The following is a 16,976-nucleotide window of genomic DNA, read 5'->3' on the forward strand; positions in this document are numbered from 1 at the left end:
TAAGAAGGAGAGGACAAATTGCTTGGAGGTGGTGTGGTATAGTGGCACGGTTGTACGCCATTCTGAATTGAATTGAGAATCACTTTTAAATTCCAATTTAATTGCTAAATTGTATTGCGGTAGCAAACAGACTGCAGAATTATAATTGTTGGTCAATACAATGCAAGTGAATGGTGGCTAGAACTTTGAAGGTCCAAAAAGCATATAAAGGCTGCATAAAAGTAATCCATATGATTCCAGTAGTTAAATCCACATCTCCAGAAGTGATATGATAGGTATGGCTAAGAAACAGATCAATATTTAAGTCCTTTTTTATTATAAATGTCCACTTTCACTTCCTTATTTTTCTTCTTTTGTTTTTGGCGATTCTCATTCTTCGTGCATATCGCCACCTACTGGGCAGGGAGGAGAACTTACAGTAAAAAAGTACATAAATATTGATCTGTTTCTCACTCACACCTATCATATTGCTTCTGAAGACATGGATTTAATCACAGGAGTTGTTTGGATTGCTTTTACGATGCCTTTATGTGCTTTTTAGGTCTTCAAAGTCCTGGCCACCATTCACTTGCATTGTGAGGACCTACAGAGCTTAGATATTCTTCTAAAAATCTTTGTTTGTGTTCTGCGAAGAAAGAAAGTCATACACATCTGGGATGGCATGAGGGTGAGTAAATGATGAGAGAATTTTCATTTTTGGGTGAACTATCCCTTTAAGGATGTAGAATTAAAATGGAATGAAATTCATACGTTGGCTGTAGTTAATAATACGTTTTATTTTCAATATGACAAAGCACTTCGAAAATCATACACACAACATATGTGTACGATGTAATATTTGAAATGTAACCTTTAGAAATTTGTATTTAAATTTCATTATTTTATAAATTAACATTCATTTCAGTCAGGGCCACTCCCATCAATTGAACACTTTTATTGACATAGACAATTTGAAGAAATCTGTTGGTGTTGGTGGTATGGTTCTGTTCTGGGCAAACTTCTTGCCCATCCATGTAGCCATGCATGGACAGAGCGGGGAGAGCAGCAAATCAGTTTTGACAGTATTGACAGTGTTTAACAGTACTGTTAGAGAAACTTAGTTTAGAGAAATATTTCTAATCAGTTGAGAAAAATTTATTCTACATATAATGGAATATATAGGCAAGATTTGTCTAAACTAATGATGATATTATTTATGTTTTTGTCTCAAACCCTGTGTTGGACTCATAAAAGTCTGACCAATCAAACTCTGTGTTGAAAATCTGTGTGACTGTGTTGAATATTTTAGAATTGATATTCAGTAATCTTCCTCTTCCTGTCTTTTCCAAAGGTATGTTAATGTTAAGCTTCATTATGACTTTTCTAGGCATCTCAGTTTCACTTTAGAGAGGAGGCAGTCAACTGATCTGAAGTCCTGCTCTGTTCCAGTTTCTTCTCTCTTGCATTGCTGGACTTCCCTGCTTATCAAATACTGCAAATACTGGAGCAGTGAAAGAAACTAGCTGGCCAACATCAACAACAAACCCAATTTCGATCAACGTTTTTTAAAACTCAAAATCTCAGATGTATTTGAAAAGAATGTGCAAATTTAATACACAGCATTAAGACTGAAAGACAGACGAAAGATAGCTGACAGTTACATTGATCGCCTTACCTTTATTTTACAATGGCTGACAAGCAGATCAGGTGAGTTTTGTTGAAAGGGAAATGGTTATAATCACCGTATATACAGCAGTAAATATGTACAGTTTCTAACATGAGAAACTGTTTCTACCCAATCGGACTCTTTAAAATTAGTTTCAGTGGAGCAACCCAATGTAATCAACAATATTTGTATTTGTTTTTATTTTTATATATATATATATATCCCAGATGTATTACATTACATGTTTCTAGTTTCATTTCTCTTATGCAGTACTTTTTTAACTCTGTTATTTAAGGAAGTATTATACATACCAGACTTTCAGAATTATGCTCTGGGCAAGCTCAAACACTTAAACTGTATTAATTATTAACTTAATTATCTACACAAATATTTTAGAGAACCACAAACCTGTCCCACTTTATATTATGTGTCTTTAACAACTATGTACTAACATTAAAATAAATACAATACAAAGTACTTGTGTAACTACATGTTGATTTGCAAAATTCTCACAAGTTTAACATTTGCTGCTACTGAATTTGAGGTACGGGTAAGTTTAGGGTTAGGGTAGGGTTAGGTTTAGGGGTTTTAAGGTTAACATTGTAGCTACAGATGTAATTTAATGCAGGTACTTTAAATGTAAGAACAATGCAACAACATGTATGTACATAATAAGTACATTGCAAAACAATGCTTATGTACATAGTAGTTAAAGACACCTTATATAAAGTGGGTCCCACAAAACATCTAATACCTCAAAACCATTACAGAATTCATAAAATCCTTTGCTAATAATTCGAAATAATGCTAAAAGATATTTGTGCTGTTGTTTTCCTACTAAAATTATGTCACTTCCTGGAGGATGATGTCCTGAAAGAACTGGCTTTTCCAAGACCTGTACGATGGAAAGTGATATTGTGGATATACCATTGAGGAAAACATTTGTTTTCTAATATTCCCAAGAAAACGTTTGTTTTAAAGATTTCAATTCAAGAAAGGAGAACATGAAGAATCATCTGGAATATGTTTTATTAAACTGCCAGTTTTCAGTGCCAGGGGATATTAAATTGTACTGCATACTTGAAATGACCCACTACACCAAGTACAGCTATTGCTTAATGTAAATAATAGATAATAGCATTTATGTGGCCTTTAAAGATGATGCTTTCACAAAATAAAGTTGATGATGTTGTCTTCTTAGATGCAATGTTTTCTTTCATACAGTGGATTAATTTGGTTTCCATGTTTTCTCAGCATGCCAGCTAAACTCATCAATGGAGGCATTGCTGGACTGATTGGCGTCACTTGCGTGTTTCCAATTGATTTGGCTAAAACACGCCTCCAAAACCAGCAAAATGGATCTCGCATCTACAGTAGCATGTATGTTTGAGCAAAACCTGTACCCGATTAATGCCTGTGCTTATGGATACTTATGGTGTGAGGATGTGTTTAATTCACAGGTCTGACTGTCTCATAAAAACCATCCGATCAGAGGGGTTCTTTGGAATGTACAGAGGTACAGTACAGTGACATATTATGTCAAGGCGAGGATTTGTGTGCATGTAGATTATTTTGTTCATGGATAGAACAACTCCATTTTCTATTCTCCTTTTCTCTTAAGCTCCACTCTTTTCATTTCTTTTAACACTTTCATTTTGCTAGGGGCTGCGGTCAATCTGACGCTGGTAACTCCAGAAAAGGCCATTAAACTGGCCGCCAATGATTTCTTTAGACAACAGCTCTCCAAGGATGGGTGAGAATGAAAACATGATGAAAACAACAAACAGAACCTCGTTTCGCTCTCTGTCTCTCTCTCGCTCTCTCATTTACAGGCTATATATTACACAGCTTTGTGCGCTTGATTTTGATCGGTCAATCATGGCATTCTGTGGTCAAATAGTTTTGTACGATAACTGCTAAAATATATAAATGACCATTGTCTAAGGCAGCCAATTTCCTACATAGCTGAGATATCTCTCATATTATTCAACAGTCTGCTTCTTTACAAAATTAAACAATTTCAATTTAAATCAATAGTTCATGTCCATTTGTTGATTTATTTACTAAGTAGCCTTGAAATACGTGGGATTATGCACAGTCAGCTAACAGGATGATCAAGTTTTAATACAGTATATACTGTAAGTAAATAGTTAAAATTTCTCTGGGTAGGTTTATTTTTTAAAGTAAATTTCTGTACAGACACATACCTTAATGTATTGACAAAAAAAGCTATTGTCTGTAACTGCACAAGAAAAAGCTTCATTAAATCCAGTCCCAGTATATGGGGTAAGTTGTCACAATGGTAATCTGCTGTTTGTTGACACTGAATTGAAAGAATACCTTTTTCAAATATAAAATACTAGCTTAAGGCGACAAAAATCAACAATATTTGTATTTAAAATGTATCACGGGCAATTTAAAATATTTTCAGCTACAGTTGTGCTCAAAAGTTTGCATACCCTGGCAGAAATTGTGAAATTTTGGCATTGATTTTGAAAATACGACTGATCATGCAAAGAGGATAGTGATCATGCAATAAGGATACTGATCATACGAAGCCATTTATTATCACATAGTTGTTTGGCTCCTTTTTAAAATCATAAAAACAGAAATCACCCAAATGGCCCTGATCAAAAGTTTACATACCCTTGAATGTTTGGCCTTGTTACAGACACACAAGGTGACACACACAGGTTTAAATGGCAATTAAAGGTTCATTTCCCACACCTGTGGCTTTTTAAATTGCCATTAGTGTCTGTGTATAAATAGTCATGAGCCATGGAGAGCAGAAAAGAACTGTCAATAGACCTGTGTAACAAGGTAATGGAACTTTATAAAGATGGAAAAGTACGGTGTGGTTGTTTCAAGGAGCACAATATGACGATACTTGAACAAAAGTGAGCTGCATGGTCTAGTTGCCAGAAAGAAGCCAATGCCACAAAAAAAAGCCCGGTTACAATATGCCCGACAATACCTTGACACGCCTCACAGCTTCTGGCACACTGTAATTTGGAGTGACGAGACCACAATAGAGCTTTATGGTCACAACCATAAGCGCTATGTTTGGAGTGGGGTCAACAAGTATTTTGCTCCTTGAAACAACCACACCGTCTTTTTCCAGAGCAGCCTGTATTTCTCCTGAGGTTACCTGTGGGTTTTTCTTTGTATCCCGAACAATTCTTCTGGCAGTTATGGCTGAAATCTTTCTCTGGTCTACCTGACCTTGGCTTGGTAGCAAGAGATCCCTGAATTTTCCACTTCTTAATAAGTGATTGAACAGTACTGACTGGCATTTTCAAGGCTTTGGATATCTTTTTTTATATCCTTTTCCATCTTTATTAAGTTCCATTACCTTGTTACACAGGTCTTTTGACAGTTCTTTTCTGCTTCCCATGGCTCAGTATCTAGCCTGCTCAGTGCATCCACGTGAGAGCTAACAAACTCATTGACTATTTATACACAGCACTAATTGCAATTTTAAAAGCCACAGGTGTGGGCAATTTACCTTTAATTGCCATTTAAACCTGTGTGTGTCACCTTGTGTGTCTGTAACAAGGCCAGACATTCAAGGGTATGTAAACTTTTGATCAGGGCCATTTGGGTGATTTCTGTTATCATTATGATTTAAAAAGGAGCCAAACAACTATGTGATAATAAATGGCTTCATATGATCACTATCCTTAAATAAAAGACAGTTTTTTTGCATGATCAGTCATATTTTCAAAATCAATGCCAAAATTTCACAGTTTCTGCCAGGGTATGCAAACATTTGAGCACAATTGTAAATTAAAAATGTGAAACAATTCATGAAACAGTAAATATGTAAAAGGTAAAAAAAATATATCTAACCATTGTTTTGGTCAATAGAAATTTTAAACTGATAAACACGTAACAACTTTCCCCAACCTTACATTTATGTAGAAAACTCTTCCTTGAGAATCCAGAGAATTTAATTTATCCTCTCGGTTAAAACCTTCATTGTATAGTTTTGTGATTTTTTCCCCCCATAAAAAATCATTTATTCACAAATTATTATGACTAATTTTAATTTTACAGGGAATGAGATCAAAAGTAGGGCATAATGAAGGTCTGATAACTTATTTAACAGTTGCACTGATTTAAAAAGTGAATGCTCTTATTTAATTTATTCTTTTTTGCCTTGGGCATAGTGTAGTCCATTTGAAGTCTCATATCGACTTCTTATTTTTAAAGTGAATTAATCCACTGAGCTGCTGTATTTGCATGTTGAGTGTTGAAACTAGGGCTTATCTGATAAAAGCTGCCTATAAGCCCCTGCATAATGAATAGATATTGCAATATAACTCAGCTTACCTTGAATACTTTAGCTGTCTGTGGTGACTTATAGCTAGAATGCTAAATTGATGATTAATACAGTTCAGTAGACTGCAGTGAAGCAATTAACTATTGAAGTGTTTGAGTGTGTGATGTCATCACATTAAGCGACAGACCCTAGTGCTTCTTGTTTACAGTGGAAACAGTCTTGTCATCATGTAAAAAAAATTTAAATAATAGAAGAACTTTTCTTCTCTTTCTCTTTCTCTCTGTTATATTGGCTCTTTCCCAGACAGAAGCTGACGCTGGTTAGAGAAATGTTAGCTGGCTGTGGAGCGGGCACCTGTCAAGTTAGTCACTATCTCTAAGGCACCCACATGACCCACATCAGGGTCAAACACACACACACACATGCACGTGTGCACACACACACACACACACACACACACACACACACACAAACAACATTTGTCATTAAGTGATGCATTTCTTAAAGGAATGTTCTGGAAATGTAAGAGACCAGCTGTTGGACGAGCTAGATCTGCTTAACCCTCATTACAAGAACGTGACTATAGGTATATATTCGCAATGGCGATAAACATTAATTTGTTTATGCATCGCTGCATTTTCCAGGTGATATGTCCACTGAGTGGTGCTAAAAACACTAGAATTTTTACTCCCATTAAGATAAATAAAGATTAGAGGGGAACGTGATTAGTTTATAACAAGTTTAATTTTGGTCTGTTCCTCACACAGTTGCTTCAGAACACTTGAATTAAGGTGAACAATTTGTATGGAAAAGCGCAATTTGATGAGCGCACACAATAAAGTGTACTCACATCAAAAAGTGAGTCAGATCGCGCTTATCTGCTGCATCTTCTGCAATATATCGCGCTCAGAATCGGCCCACAAGATCGGAATCGCACGTGCAAATTGCGTTGAGCGGCGATTTTGTAGCTGTGTTTCCGCTGTTGCCCGATCGGCATTATTCCTTAAAGGTATAGTTCACCCAAAAATGAATTTATAATTTATCATTTACTCACCCTCATGCCCTCCCAGATGTGTATGACTTTGTTTCTTCTGCTGAACACAAAGATTTTTAGAAGAATATTTCAGCTCTGTAGGTCAGTACAATGCAAGTAAATTATGACCAAAACTTTGAAGCTCTAAAAAGCATATGAACTCAGCATAAAAGTAATCTATTTAAAAATATTTAAGTCCTTTTTTTTACCAAAAAATCTCCACTTTCACTTCCACATTCTTTCACATTTTGAAAGTGAAAGTGGAGATTTATAATTCAAAAGCATTTAAATATTGATCTGTTTTTCACCAAAAGTGGCTGCATCACTTCAGAAGACATATATTAAACCACTGGATTAGTATAGATTACTTTTATGCTGCCTTTATGTGATTTTTGGAGCTTCAACGGTCTATCCACCATTCACTTGCATTGTATGGACCTACAGAGCTGAAATACTCTTCTAAAAATATTTTAGATTCTAATTTTTGGGTGAACTATCCCTTTAAGTGAATGGGGCTCTCAACCAGTGCAAACAGCATGTGCAAATAACCGGTGCTATTACAGAGTGCAATTTATTCTTAGTTTTTGTGTTCTGGCAAAAATGTAGCAATAGTCATGTTTTTGTAATGAGACCAGGTTGGCTAAAACATCATAAACCCCTTAACCCTGCTGAAATGACCATCTTAAAACAGCCTAGGTTGATTTTCTGGTCTTTTCATCAGGGATAAGCTCTATGAACAGTAATGGTGACGGTGACTTCACTTGTAAGTACATTACTGAAAATTGTGTTTTTACAAACTGAGGGATGAGCCATAATTATTGTCTGTGTTAATCAACAGCATGTCACAGTCTACTGTCAATAGAACTCAATTTGCACTGAACTCAGAACATTCCTTTAATCTACGTAAAACTCTTATTTCTGTCTGTGTGGTTTATTTGTGTTTTGGCAGGTGATTGTAACCACTCCGATGGAGATGCTAAAGATCCAATTGCAGGATGCTGGCAGAATAGGTGAAAGATATAAAACTGTCTGTCTGCTATAATTTACACATGTCTCATCTCAATAGCCAAGTTCGTTTCGAAGAGCATATTACCATAATATGCATACTATTTTTGCTGTATGTAATATGTATACTATGCACAATGTGCAGTTTTCTGTAAGTATGGAACCTGGATGACCTGCTACATTTGCCTAAATGTGCAGTATACAACCAGATCACACTGCATGTATATTGTAAACTCAGTGCAATACACTTGATTTGACCTTCCATTTCCAGTGTGACAAATATACTGAAGGAATATCTTCTTGACTCTTTATTTGATTGAAAGTTTAGACATTTATACACAAAACTGGAGCAAACATAACGATGTTTAATTATATAACTGCATTAAGATAACTGGATGCCTCTCACTGAATAAACGTGCAAAATAATGAGGTCATGTGACAACAGTGTAGTATACTACTATGTAATACATTTATCACTTATACTACATACTGTTTTGCAACCTATGTTTTAAAAATAACATGCAGTATACTGTGCAGTATGCAGTAAGCAGCATGCTAATATTTCTGACAGAGGCCCAGAGGAAGCTGACTGACCAGCAGTGTGGAGGAGGTGAAGCCAAAGTGAGGTTTGTTCAGGTGAAGTCTCCCACTGCCCTGCAGCTCTCTAAAGATCTGCTTAAGGACAAAGGCATCGCTGGTCTTTACAAGGGATTGGGGGCCACTCTATTAAGGTAGTCAGACTTGCAATTGGTCATAATGTGTTCTGTCCATCCTTTATCTCACATTGGTGTGACTGTATTCTCTCTTTCTCTCACTCAGAGATGTGCCCTTTTCCATCATCTACTTCCCACTGTTTGCTAACCTGAACAGCCTGGGCAGGAGGAATGATTACAGCTCGGCTCCGTTTTACATCTCCTTTCTCTCTGGCTGTCTTGCAGGCTGCACTGCAGCTGTTGCTGTTAACCCTGTGGATGGTGAGACAGCCTACGCTCTACAAATGGACACATTTAGTGAGATGGGATGTGTATATAACTACTAGAAGTCCAATTTCAAGGACCAATAACCAATAAATAAATAAATGAATAAAAATGAATGAATGAATATACACTGAAATTAACCACAGGCTAGAGTTGGGTATAATGCACAAAAGAGAAATTGTACCTCATGAAAACAGAAAAAAAACAGGAAATGGTATTATGGTGTGTTTTTTTCTCCCCACAAGATAAAGTATCTGTTCAAATAGTGAGCTGTATACTACCTACATAGGCATCATACTAACTGAAATGGAACCTCATTAGTGACTGATTTGGCATGCTCTACATAAGCAACAAATTTGCATGGCACACAAAGAGTGCTCTGCACATGAAGTGATCGGGAGAATCAATCTCTTTGTTGTTTTTATAAATGAATATTGCAAAAAATAACAACAGCTACAAATGTTAACTGCATGAGGCTCAGTGATTGTGATGACTCTCACTTAATTCCAGCATTTTCATGTATGATGGCCTTCGAAACAAATGTTTCTGTATCGGGTTCAAATGATGGACAATACACTACCAAGCGGACAGGAACTGGACCATATGTCATAAGTCTGTAAGTCTGCCAACTTTAATGTACAGTACATTAAACCAGCTACGACTGTAAACACATTCTATTTCTATAAACAAAAACATGTGACATGCCTTCATCTCCATGGTTTATAAAAGCCTAAATTATTACAGTGAACTTTTTACAAACTTTTTAAACCCCTGGCTTTCTGTTTGAAAGTGGCTATTGTTTGTTTTTCTTTTTGTTTTTTTTGTTTTTTGTAATTAACATTTTTATTGATTCATATGCACATGACAGTGAAAAACTCAACACATATATAAAGGATCAACATTTTACATTTAAACCCCACTAATACGATCCCACCCTGACCCCTAACGAACACCCCTGTGGTCCCACATAACACACACAATCCAAACAAATATATATATATATATATATATATATATAACTAAATAAATAAATAAAATAATAATAAGCATACATGATTAAACTAAACTACACTCTTCACATCCCCTCCCCGAGAGTCCCCCCAAAAAACAAAATATTTGCCCTATTTTTTAACAAATAAGTCCCTAAACCCCAGCCTTCTACTTACCGCTTCCTCAAATGCAGCTACCCTCCCCATTTCCACACACCACTTCGAAAAAGAGGGTGCTCTACTTGACTTTCAACCCCTTAAAATTACTTGCCTGCCGATCATGAGACTGGTAAGAACCCAATTTTTTATGTGATTATCCCCTAAATGCATGACCGCCCCATCACCCAAAATACAGAGTCTGGGACAAAGCAAAACCTGAATGTTCAAAACATCACACAAATAACTCCAAACCCTCAACCAAAACTCCTGGATCTTAACACACCCCCAAAAGACATGGGTAATGTCTCCAACTTCTGATTGGCATCGCCAGCAAGTGGGTGTGTCTTTAAGACCAAGCCTGTATGATCTAGAGGGGGTCCAATAAAATCTATGTAAAATCTTAAATTGCATAAGGCGAACCCTTGCATCTCTAGATACAGACTTGACATTTTTAAGAATCTTAGTCCACACTCCATCCTCCAATACCAAATTCAAATCTTTTTCCCATACTCTTTTGAGAGAAGTCAAGGCTCCATCCCCCAGACTCTGAATTAGTAGGGAGTAATACACTGATGCTTCATGGCTTTTTCCAAAAGCAGCAATCACCTCTCCCAAAGCACCTGCCGCTTTAGGGGGTGCGTGCCACTCCCAAAAACAGTGCAGAGTAGGTGGTGAAGCTGTAAATACTTATAAAACTGAGATCTGGGAATGCCAAAATGTTGAACCAAATTTTCAAAAGGTCTCAATACTCCACCATCATATAGGTCACCAAGTGCATTAACCCCCCTCACAATCCAATCTGACCAACAGAAAGGGGACTTATTAATACATAGTTTAGGGTTCAGCCATATGCTCGAGGCTGCGTTTAAATAAATATCCGAATTAAACACTCTGGACACTTTTGTCCATATCGAGTGCAAATGCAAAATAACGGGGTGTGACTTAACCTCTCCGGCTAGTTTGATCGAAAGGCTCTGCAGTGGCGAGATAGGGGCAAGAACTTCCTTCTAAGCCAGTACTAAAAAAAATATGTCCACCCCATATCTTCTCAAATTTTTCAGCTTCCTGCAGGGAAAGATGTGTTTCTTGAAGAAACACTATATCATATTTCTTACATTTAAGAAAATAAATAACCTTCCTTCTTTTTATGGGGTGCCCAAACCCATTTACATTCCATGTGGAGAGAGATAGTACACTCATATTAACATTTGACATTTTGATATAGTTGAAAAAATAAATTGTGTGTCAAAAACAAAATTATACAGACCACATTCCCCATTAGTGAAACAATCAAACCCCAAACTTCCCCCCGAACAAAACAAACAGAAAAAATAAAAACGTGCACATTAACCCCACGCACGAAAGCGCCAACTTTCCCCACAAACAATCCCTTTAAATTCAAAAGGTCCATGAACGTCCACGAGCCCCCACGACAACTTTGCCATTGGATTGCACAATTTGTGAGGCAGAATTACATAACAGAAAATACTTTGTAAAATAAATCCAGTCAATAGGAAGAATGAACACAAAGAATGTGTAGATTCATTCACAGAACTGTCTCAAAGGTGTGATCTTCCACAAAACAAATTCCAGCTGATATAAAACATTCAGATATGTTCAGTGAGCTGGCTGTCATGAGTTCAGTGGATGACATAATCATTCCAATCTCCCGTAAAAAAACTCAACAAGACAAACTACAGCCAGCAGAAGGAATAAGCACAAAGAACAAACAGATTAATCCACAGCTGTTCCGAAGGAGTGTTATTCAATAGAACAAGCTCCAGCCGCTAGGCAGAACCAATACAAAAAGAAACAAAACCGGCATCCCGGTTCCTCGGATGGTCGAGTCAGTTCACTCGGAGGCCCCATAAAGTTATACACCATGACTTACACAATCCGTCAACTTTATAAAAGACATCCTTTGTGTGAGCATGTAGATATTTTGCGGTCATCTGTAGTGTCCACTCTCAAACTGGCCGGGAACTTCAATGCAAAAGTAATCTTTCGTCAATGCAAAAGTTTCTTTAAGGAAAAGTGTTATTCACAAATCAAGCTCCAGCCGCACGGTGGAGCCAACACGAAAAAAAAAACAAAATGTCACCCAGCTTCCTCAAGAGTAAGTACAGCGAGTTGACCCACTCACATGAGAAACACCCAATGGTTTACTCACCCATTGATTCAATAAAAGACATTGCCTGATTGGGACATGTAAATACTTTGCGACCGACCTTCGTTTCTATTCTCAGTTTGGCTGGAAGCATCAGAGCAAAAGTGATCTTTCGCTGATGTAAGAGTTTCTTACATTCCTTGAACCGATCGCGTTTCTCTCTTGTCAAGTTCGCAAAGTCCGGGAAATATTATGGTTAATATTTCAAGAAAATATTATGGTTCTTACAAGAAAGCTTCTCTTTGCTCCTCGCCTGGCGCAACACAAGATCTTTATCGGATGATCTCAGAAATCTGGCCAGAATCGGTCGGGGCCTGTCTCCCTCAGCAGATCTGTGAGCTGGGACTCTGTGAGCTCGCTCGATTTCCAGCTTGTGGCCTGTTATGACGAGCAGACTCGGGAAAAACTCGTCTAGGAATTTCACCATATCTCTGCCCTCCTCATGCTCAGGAATTCCAACAATTCGAACATTATTCCTGCGACTTCTATTCTCAAGATCTTCAAGCTTTTCAAGGAGATGTTCAAAATCAACTTTGGACGCTGGCGGATTAGCGGTTAATTTCCTCTCCGAAGATTCCAGGCAATTGATTCGTCTCTCAACATCAGTCACTCTTGTAACTAGCTCAGAGAATTTTGTTTCCATCGCCGTAATCGATCGACATATTACAGCGAGATCCTCCAAGTCAGCAAGAACCTTCGTCAACATCACCGACACTGAATCTCCTCTCCCGCTGTGCCATCCAAATCGAGTCTCCGGTCTGTAGGCCTGTTGGGGCTTTCATCCTGAACACGTAAGTGTCTTTTAATGTCTCCAGAGCCCGAGGATTTTGACTTCTTTGCCATGTTTTGCATCAAAGAGCAATTGTGTAACTGGGTGTGTCAAATTTACCAGATTATAACATGAAAATAATAAAAAATATAGCAAAGTGTGCAGAGCTCGTCGCTCACACATCTGCTTCTTGCGTAGCGTCATGTGACCCCTGAAAGTGGCTAATGCTTATGTTTTTGTTTTTTTTTACTATAAATTCGCTTGATCTGCTATTCTAATAAAGGAGTTAATATAAAAGGAGTATAAAGAGTGGTATTTTATTTCTTTATTTATTAAACATATACTGTACTTTGTTTACTGGTTTAAATTTAAAATTAATAAAACACAAATATTTTAACATGAAGCTTAAATTGCTTCATGAAGTTTAAAAGTTTTAGAGCATTTTATTGTTGTTGTTATTGGTTTGCATTCCGAAAGTACTTAATAGTAAGGCAAAATAATGTGTTATATTTCTAAATATTTCTAATTAACCGGTGTTCATTAGCTCAACCTTGTGCAATGGTAACATTGGTAACAGCTCCTTTTGCTTGGGTAGAAGATACTGAAGTGCATTCTGAATAACCGATATGTTTGAGCCCTAGACCTTTCAACCCTCTGAAACTCTCACTCTTGAGGGTAAAGCCTTCGAAGGGCTTAGGGCTTAGGGCTTAGGGATGAGGACTTCGGAATGGAACACACCTAGTATATACAACACTACTAATCAGTAGAATCAGCTGTGTTAGATATAGAAGTCATTCAAAATGTGCAGTGCTGTGGTCCTCCAAGACCAGGATTGAGAAACACTGGTTTAGAAACCTAATCCTGTTAAAACAGTGCTTGAACACCCTCTTGCCTAGGTGTGTGTATAAGTTCTTAAAGGGATGACTCCTTACATTCCTTTACATTTCACATCAAGTTATCAAACATACTGTAACATCATGGATTGTTTGTTTCTTTACAAAGCCACCAGTATCTGTAAGAGGGAACAAGCATATAATATAACTGTGTGAATGCAAACTAATTGTGTAATTTTGTGTATGTGTTTGTTTGTGTATATCTGGCCTGCAGTGATAAAAACCAGGCTTCAGTCTTTGGCTCGTCGAAGTCAGGAGGACACTTACAGTGGAGTTAAAGACTGTATCAGGTAAGACCAGCGTCCCACTAGCTGATTTTTAGTCATATGCTTAAATTAAACAGATTTATGTGGTAGTTTTTTCACAAACAATCTCTTTAAAAGAATAGTTCACCCAAAACATGTAAATTCTGTCATTATTTACTCACGTCTGTTTTGTTTTCATACCTGTAGAACTTTCTTTTTTTTCTTGGAACACAAGTATTGTTGGGCAGAATGTTAGGGATTGACAGCCTCAGTCACCATTCACTTTTTTTTTCTCTCTCTCTCCATATAATGAAAGTGAATGGTGACTGAGGCTGTCAACTAATATTCTCTATTAAACTCTAACAAAAAGGCCATCTTAAGGCTCTTTATACTAAAGGGCGGGACTGCCATTCCTACAGCTACCATATTGAGCACTCCATTTTTACGATTTGCTGCCAAAATGGGACTTTGCAATGTGTGATAGGGATTCAAAGAGGAATGTCATAGACTGTTATTTAGTCTGTCGACCCTCTTCCATTCTTAATTGGTGAAATGACAGACTGTTGATAGAAGAGAGCGAGTTTTCAGCTAAAACAGTTGGTAAGTACGACATTCCTGAACAAAATCTAGTTATTTCGAGTCAGCTGGTGGGATGCCACCTTTTGAAACTGCCACAAACACTCTTTAAGTTTTACCCATAACACAAAATATTCTCTATTATTTTCATTTTTATTCTCTTTCTCAATTTCCTGACAGTAAGATTCTCCACAATGAGGGTCCATCTGCATTCCTGAAGGGGGCGTACTGTCGTGCATTGGTCATTGCTCCCCTTTTTGGCATCGCTCAGGTGGTTTACTTCCTGGGAGTTGGTGAATTTGTTCTCAGCCTCCTGCCTGGACAAAATCACTGAATCTATACTGACACTGGAAGTACTGATCTTGGAACAGCTATTTGTATTCAAACTGTAGCAATAATAATTAGATGATATGTTTTAGATCTGCTTTGAAGACCATTTCCATCAGAGGTGTAAAAAGTAAAAAATAAATCATACTCTAGTAAACTTATTGTTACTGTGTCAAAATCTTATTATAAGTATCATGCCAAAACATATTAGAGTGAAAGTACACTGAAAAAAAAAGGGATAGTTCACCCAAAAATGAAAAGTCAGTCATCATTTACTCACCCTCATGCCATCCCACATGTACAGTAAATGACTTTATTTCTTCTGCTGAACAGAAACAAAGATTTTTAGAAGAATATCTCAGCTCTGTAGGTCCATACAATGCAAGTGAATGGTGACCAAAATTTTCAAGCTCCAGAATATACATAAAGGCAGCATAAAAGTAAAAGTATAAAAGTAAAAAAAAAAAAAAATGTAAATCTTCATTTGTGTTCAGCAGAATAAAGAAAGTCATACACATCTGAGATGGCATGAGGGTGAGTAAATGATAAGATAATTTTCATTTTTGGATGAACTATACTTTTGACCTACAAAACTGCTTCATGTGGTACCACCTAAATTAAATGGTTTTATTCAAGTCAAAAATATTTTTTAACATCACTCAATCAAACTGAATACATTGTACATTTGAAATTCATCTGATTCATCTGACATTTGAATATAATTGTTTGTAGACTGATGAGCAACTGTGTTTGTTTACTCGAGTCAAGTTTGTCCATTTACAGCGATGGCTATAATTAAAACATATTGTTTTAGGTCAAAGACTGTGTTGTAGTGACAATCAGATTTCTCTTTACAGGATGAATGACTATAGTTGACCTTGAAATTTTACACGAAAATGGATTTAATTGGTTGTTTTAAGTAAAAAAAGTAAAGGAAAATGTGTGTGTGTGTGTATGTATGTATGTATAGATAATTTATTAGAAGCATGTTGCTTGCTATGAATCTATTTAGATGCTGCTCATTCAATGAATATATTTAAATGTTCTATCATAGTACAAAGAATTATTCCTAATTAGTAAGTGTTATTTCCTAATTGCGTATGCCTCAAAAGTATAGAAAATGGCTATTATTCCCCACAAACTTTGCTTTTGTGACCAGGACAGTGATATTTAGAAATTTACCTATTTCCAATGAGAAAACGGGTGAATATGTGTCTTTCGTTCACATGAAGTCCGAAAAAACCAACATATGAATCCAAATTAACATGTATTTATACTAAAGTAATATTCAAAGCCGTGCTGGTCCATAATGGTAACAAGTACCCGTCTCTACCCTGGCTCACTCAGTGCACCTCAAAGAGGATTACAACAGCATCAAGACCTTGCTGAACGCCTTGAAGTATGATGAGTACAGCTGGGAGGTCATAGGAGACTTCAAAATGGTGGCATTCCTGATGGGTCTCCAAGGTGGTTTTACCAAGTTTCCCTGCTATCTTTGCCTTTGGGACAGCAGGGACACCAAGGCACACTAACACAGGCGGGACTGGCCACAGAGGACCGAGTTTTCTGTGGGGAGGAACAACGTCAAGTGGGAGCCACTGGTGGATCCCCGGAATGTGCTGATGCCACAACTGCACATCATATTGGGCCTTATGAAACAGTTTGTCAGAGCTCTAGATAAGGAGTCGGCAGCCTTCAAGTACCTTCAAGATTTCTTCCCTAAGCTGTCTGAGGCAAAGGTCAAAGCCGGTGTCTACGTCGGACCACAGATAGAGAAGGATTTTGGATTCACATGTTGTTTTTTTCTGACTTTATGTGAACAAAAAGACTCAAATTCGCCTGTTTTCTCATTGGAAATAGGTACATTTCAAAATATCATTGTCCTGGTCACAAAAGCAAAGTTTGTGGG

At 37.1% G+C, this 16,976-nt stretch overlaps 1 protein-coding gene across 1 annotated transcript; it reads left to right on the forward strand.

Annotated features, from left to right (window-relative positions):
- Positions 1-2,676: 2,676 nt before the first annotated feature.
- On the forward strand, positions 2,677-15,962 carry slc25a22b (solute carrier family 25 member 22b). The gene is made up of 9 exons (XM_051715501.1): positions 2,677-3,025; positions 3,106-3,161; positions 3,308-3,398; positions 6,231-6,288; positions 7,910-7,970; positions 8,537-8,696; positions 8,785-8,939; positions 14,134-14,209; positions 14,921-15,962. The coding sequence occupies exons 1-9, from the start codon at positions 2,847-2,849 to the stop codon at positions 15,072-15,074; spliced, it is 990 nt and encodes a 329-aa protein (XP_051571461.1). The 5' UTR covers positions 2,677-2,846; the 3' UTR covers positions 15,075-15,962.
- Positions 15,963-16,976: the final 1,014 nt, after the last annotated feature.

Source organism: Myxocyprinus asiaticus, chromosome 2 (genome assembly GCF_019703515.2).
Source record: "Myxocyprinus asiaticus isolate MX2 ecotype Aquarium Trade chromosome 2, UBuf_Myxa_2, whole genome shotgun sequence".
NCBI classification, from domain to species: Eukaryota; Metazoa; Chordata; class Actinopteri; order Cypriniformes; family Catostomidae; genus Myxocyprinus; species Myxocyprinus asiaticus.